We start from the raw sequence: 6,000 nt of genomic DNA on the forward strand, positions 1-6,000 counted from the left end.
GGAGCCTAGGTAGACAAAGTCCTTGACTACCTCAAAGTTACGTCTGTCGATTGTGACGTTTTGACCAAAACGTCGGTGTTGTATGTCCTTTCTAGACGACAGCATGTACTTTGTTTTGCCCTCATTAACCGTTAAACCCATTTTTGCCGCCTCTGCCTCAATACTCACAAAAGCCCCATTGACATCACGCTGAGTTCTTCCGATTATGTCAATGTCATCAGCATATGCCAGTAATTGGACAGACTTTTGAAAGATATTGCCCCTAGTGTTGACGTGTGAGCTCTGCACTATTCTTTCAAGCACGATGTTAAAAAATCGCAGGACAGCGCATCACCTTGTCTAAAACCTTTTTTGACATCAAAAGGTTCTGTTAAGTTGTTTCCAACCTTTATGAAGCAGCGTGAATTCTCCATGGTCATCCTGCACAAACGGACGAGTTTGGCAGGGATGCCAAAACTAGACATGGCTCTATACAGCTCGTCCTGTAGATGCTGTCATATGCGGCCTTGAAATCGATGAAAAGATGGTGGGTGTCGATTTGATGTTCTTGAGTTTTTTCCAGGATCTGCCGTAATGTGAATATTTGATCAACAGTGGACTTTCCTGGTCTAAAACCACACTGATAAGGACCTATCAGGTTGCTGACGATAGGCTTTAGACGTTCACATATTACGGCAGAGAAGATTTTATAAGCGATGTTAAGTAGACTTATTCCTCTATAGTTGGTGCAGTTTAGAGGGTCTCCTTTTTTAGGATCCGGCAAACAATACTGAGGTTCCATTCATCGGGCATACTTTCTTCCGACCATACCATACAAATAAGTTGGTGCATGCTCCTAACCAACTTATCTCCAGCTGCTTTAAAGAGCTCGGCATTCAAGCCATCCGCTCCAGCGGCTTTATTAGACTTCAACTTAGATATGGCAATCTTTACTTCGTCTAATTCGGGAGGACGGGATTGTTGGCTTTCGTCATCTATATTGAATGGACCATCCTGCCTGACAGCGGAATTCAGTTCTTCGTCGCCATTATACAGTCTGCAGAAGTGGTCCTTCCATATCCTCAGTATTGACTGCGGTTCCACTATGATGTTTGCACTTTCGTCTTTGCAGCCTTCGGTTCTAGGTGTATGTACGTGTGAATTTCGTTTCACCTGTTTATAAAACTTTCGAACTTCATTCCTGCTTTTAAACCTCTCAACATCTTCGATCGCACGCTTCTCATTGCCCTCTCTTTTTTCTTCTGGCGTTCCTCTCGACTCTTCTGCTCATCGAGCTCATGAGCAGCTCTCGTCCTTTTATGCAGAGCCGCTTTGCGTGTCTGTTGTTTGGCTGCATTTGCCTGCCGACATTTTTAATCAAACCAGGGGTTCCTTGTTGGTGGCTGTTTGAAACCCAGCACATCAGAGGCGGCTTCTCTGATTGCATCTTGGCAATGTTGCCACTGGTTTTCGATACATTGTGTTGGCGGCAGAGATCTTAGAGAGAGGTTACTTGTAACTCGGTCGGAAAAGGATTTGGCGATCTCTGGCTATTGTAGCCGTTCGACGTTGTATCTTCTCCCAGCACCTCCCTGTTTTGCCTTGGGTCTGGAAATCCGAAGTGCTACCTTGGCTACAACGAGGTAGTGGTCCGAGTCGATGTTAGCTCCTCGGAAAGTTCGTACATCCATAATGCTGGAAGCGTGTCTGGCGTCGATCGCAATATGGTCAATCTGGTTGACGGTATATTGATTTGGAGAAGTCCAAGTTCCTTTGTGGATGTTGAGGTGTGGAAAACGCGTACTGGCTTTCATGACGTTTCGCCCCGCAGCAAAATCTGAGCCTGTATCCATTGTCGGAAGTGTTGTCGGGCAGGCTGTTCTTCCCGATTATTCCACCAAAGATGTCTTCCTTTCCTAACTTGGCATTAAAATCGTCCAGGACTATTTTAATATCGTAGCTAGGGCACTTCTCATATGTTTTTTGAAGTTCAAAATTTTTAAAACCATTTTTTTTAGAATTAAGTATCATAACATTTTTTATAACATAAAACTACTTTTAATAAATGTACATTGTTTGTGTTCCTTAAGAGTTTTAAGATTTCAAGTTTTGGGTTAATTTTTCATAATAAATATCAACAGTTTGCCTTTTTGCATTTCTTTAAGATAGTGTCTATTATCTTTCTACCAAACTCGCTTATTGATGCTTGATTTCGGTGATCGATGGGAACCGATGCTTTAGTTAACAGTGTTTTGAAATACAGATTTTTCGACATAAAGTATTATGATTAAACAGTATCATACATAATTCTGAAAAACTTAATTTCGATCCGCTCCCATTATTGGTCAATATTATTTTGCGACCACTATTATTAATTTGACCTAGAAGACCGTATCCTTCCCAACAAATCTGTTATTTAAATAGCCTTCATAAAATCCCGAATTCTATTGAAGAAGATCCTGGCGTCTGAGCCATAATAGAGTTCGTAAAATGGCTTTGAAATCCTTGATTTATGAAAATGTATCTATATGCTTATGAGTTATTTAATTTTATACATTTTTAATGTTCATTTTATTACTTTTTACAAAATCATATATTAAGTTTAGTTAAAAGGTATCACTTAATTTCTTGTATGTTAGGCGGTACGAAGTCTGCAGGCTCAACTAGTCGTTTTTATTTTTTCCAAATACTATTTCCTTCTTTATTTTGAAAACCCTTTTTGATCCAAAGTTAAGTTTTTTTAATTAAACTTTGAAAAAAGGTTATTATACACATTTTTAATAACTAATTAATTGAATGTAAAATTTTCTAACAATCGAATTTCAGTTTTTGAGAAAATGAGATCAAGAGCAATTTTTTAATGAGACAGTTTTAGTTCGTTTTAATTAGCCTGCTCTGTAAAGTTTACTTTTGGGCCGAAGATATTTAACGCCATAAAAAGTTAATAATAAAAATGTACTGTAACTGTTTCTCTTCCTTTAAATAATGAATTTCAATTTAATTTAAAAAAAAATATTTTTTTGATTTTATTGTCAAAATTGACATCAATTCGATAGAAAGAGCACTTGGTGGATATTATTTTGTTCTAGTCACCATATTTGAAATTTTTGTATCAATAATTTATATTAATTTTGATAATTTTTCGTGCCATGGATCCAACTCATTTCCATAATTAATATAAACTTAAACCTAACATGCCTAACATAAACCTAAGTGAAAAAATAAGGCCAAAGAAATTGTCAAAGAATGTTTAAGGAAACAAAACTTGTTCTTATCAGTCTCAAAACAAACATACCTTATAATGTCAAGCGTGGCAGACAAATATTAAGCTATTACTTTTTTATGCTGTCAAACTGATGTCATTCGTGAATAAGATGTTTAACAGAATCAATTTAAAAGGCTACGAAGCTTTTAAGAGCTCCGTAGAAAAACTTACCGGCAAAAATGAAGTAAATGTATATTTTACTGGTAGTAAAAATGATACAGGTGTTTCCTGGTGTCCAGACTGTGTTTCAGGTAAATTAAAATTGAGAATATTTTCACAAACAAAATTACTTCTTTATCGAAATGTTTTAAATGTTTTTAGCTGAGCCTCATGTATTGGATGCGGTAGAAAAATTTGCTAAAAAAGAATCTATTTTCATGTACGTTGATGTTGGAGATAGAACTTTGTAAGTTTTTAAATATGAAACAAATTACTTTAAATTTATCTAGACACTATAATGTTTTTTATCTTTACACAGTTGGAAAGACATGAAAAATCCATTCCGAACTGATAAAGACGTGCTCATCCAAGTTATTCCAACATTGATTCGATGGAAGGCTCATCAACGTCTGGAGGGACCCCAATGTGAAAATAAAGATCTTTTGGAAATGTTTTTTACTGAAGCTGATGATTAATTGATTTAAATAATGTTAAATTAATATCAATAATATGTTTATGCATTTTATCTATTTGTGTCTTTTAATGTATGTAAAATTTAATAGCTGAATTCAGAAATATTATTGAGAAATATTATTGGTTCAATCAATTGCTTCTGTTTGCACTTTATTTAGTAAGTTTTAAATTTGTATAGAAAATTTGGTTTGATTTTTTTTTGATATTTAGTTGTTTTACATTTAAGCAAAAACCTTATCTGCTCCCTTATGCAAGAATTCATGATAAAAGCGATTACGATAATTGTTTTAGATTATCAATTATGATTTAGGAGATTAAGGTGAACAAGCTTTTTTAAGGTGAAAAAAGAAAATGTCTGAAGTGAATCAAATTTACAAAGAAGTACCAGTGACATTAATCTCATTTCCTATTGCAGTCTAAACAAATTATTTGATTGGATTCCATCTTTTGTTTAACGTGAATGTTTGTGAATTATGCTATGAGCAAATGGCAAATACTACAACAACACCGTAATTGTGATTTTGTTTACATTTTAATTTATTGCACCATACAAATTTATAAACATTTGGCTTAATTCTAACATAAATAATATTTAACAATAACTTTAATTAAAACATTTGTTGGCACAAAGAGGGCCTAACTTTATACATTGATGAATTATAAAATTTAACATGTGTTTAACATGGAGTCGATGGCTAAAAAAAAGTGTCGTTGGCGAGGTTCATCTCGGGTTGTTCAGTCCCGGTTGTCCTGATGGAGGTTGGTTGGGTGTGGCGGTGTTCAGCCGAGGTAGTATGCTGACTCCAGGCCAGCATCCTTCTCATTAATTGGTTAATGTGGCTGGCGACTTTGGTGATTATCTTCCTTGCTGCCTGTGCAAGGAACTGGTCAAGTGGCTTGATTTCAGCTTCTTCGAAGACTCTACGATTACTATAGTGCTTCCGTCGTTGAGGGTCGAATTGTAGGTCGGTGCATATCCTTAGTATCTTCCTCTCGAAGACATTAAGTCTTTGCATTGCAGTTTTTGATATGGTGGACCATATCGGAAAACCGTACGTGATAACCGGTCTAAGCAGTTGTTTGTTTATCAACATTTTCGTTGGTTTACTTAATCCAGTTTTCTTCTTCAAGAGAGGATGAACTCGATGGAGTGCGATGTTGAAGCGCAGCAGCTCTTTCTTTCTTGGCTTTAATCCTTGATTCATCAGGGAACGTCAGAACAAGGTTTCGGGCCACTGCCGCCGATCTACAGCGGCTGTTGTTGGTGACAGGTCTCCGGAAGAATACCAGTTCCGATTTGGAGGTATTTATCCTTATTCTTCTACTCTTCGGGCTGCGATCGTAGGAAACATGGAGGACGAATAGGTGAATGAGTCATCCGCAAACAGCAGGTTCTCACAATCCGTTGGCACTGGCTGGTCAGGCTGTAGAGGAACGGTCCAAGTTTCGACCCTTGGGCGATTCCAGCCTTTACGTCTCTAATCGTTGACTTGCAACTATCTATTTCTACGAAGAAGTTTCTGAAAGAAAGAAAAGAAAACAACATTTTTTATTATTGGCTGTGGGATATTAAAAATTCGGAACTTATGGATGAGGGCCTCAATCCATACGCTGTCGAAAGCTTTCTCGACATCCAGAAAGCATCCAACTGTGGCTCGGTGGCTATTGAGAGCAGCGGTGACGTCGGACTGAAACTTTAGAAGTGGATGGATCGTTGAGTGAGCCTGTCGGAATCCAAACTGCATGTCGAGGATGATGCTATGCTCGTTGCAGAATTTCTTCAGTGTCCTTAAAATGACTTCTTCCAAAATTTTGCTGATGTTGTTGAGGAGTGAGACAGGCCTGTAGTTGGAGATCATATTGGTACTGCCTTTCTTCGGAATTGCCACTACTTTGTCTGTCTTTCAATGGAAAGTAGCCATTGTTGATGCAGTTATTTATGATAATAGTCAAGATTATCAAAAAAACTTGAGGAAGTGTTTTTAGGATATAGTTGGAAATCCCGTCCATTTCAGTTGACTTCTTCGGCTTCAAGTTGTTAATGATCTCAGCTATCTCCTCAGGATTGCAGAATTTATGGGTATTAGCTGGTTCATCGGCTTTGCAGTTGTCGTCAAATTGAA

At 37.1% G+C, this 6,000-nt stretch overlaps 1 protein-coding gene across 1 annotated transcript; it reads left to right on the top strand.

Annotated features, from left to right (window-relative positions):
• The first annotated feature begins 3,321 nt into the window (after positions 1-3,321).
• On the top strand, positions 3,322-3,933 carry LOC129946894 (thioredoxin domain-containing protein 17-like). Its single transcript, XM_056057263.1, has 3 exons — positions 3,322-3,495; positions 3,566-3,650; positions 3,723-3,933. The coding sequence occupies exons 1-3, from the start codon at positions 3,336-3,338 to the stop codon at positions 3,877-3,879; spliced, it is 402 nt and encodes a 133-aa protein (XP_055913238.1). The 5' UTR covers positions 3,322-3,335; the 3' UTR covers positions 3,880-3,933.
• The last annotated feature ends 2,067 nt before the right edge of the window (positions 3,934-6,000 follow it).

Source organism: Eupeodes corollae, chromosome 2 (genome assembly GCF_945859685.1).
Source record: "Eupeodes corollae chromosome 2, idEupCoro1.1, whole genome shotgun sequence".
Taxonomy (NCBI): Eukaryota; Metazoa; Arthropoda; class Insecta; order Diptera; family Syrphidae; genus Eupeodes; species Eupeodes corollae.

Excerpts from the sequence above, each read along its gene's own strand:
- LOC129946894 (XM_056057263.1), top strand. The coding sequence starts at position 3,336 with ATGTCATTCGTGAATAAGATGTTTAACAGAATCAATTTAAAAGGCTAC. Across the intron at positions 3,496-3,565 it reads GTGTCCAGACTGTGTTTCAG|CTGAGCCTCATGTATTGGAT; the intron begins GTAAATTAAAAT and ends AAATGTTTTTAG. Across the intron at positions 3,651-3,722 it reads GATGTTGGAGATAGAACTTT|TTGGAAAGACATGAAAAATC; the intron begins GTAAGTTTTTAA and ends ATCTTTACACAG.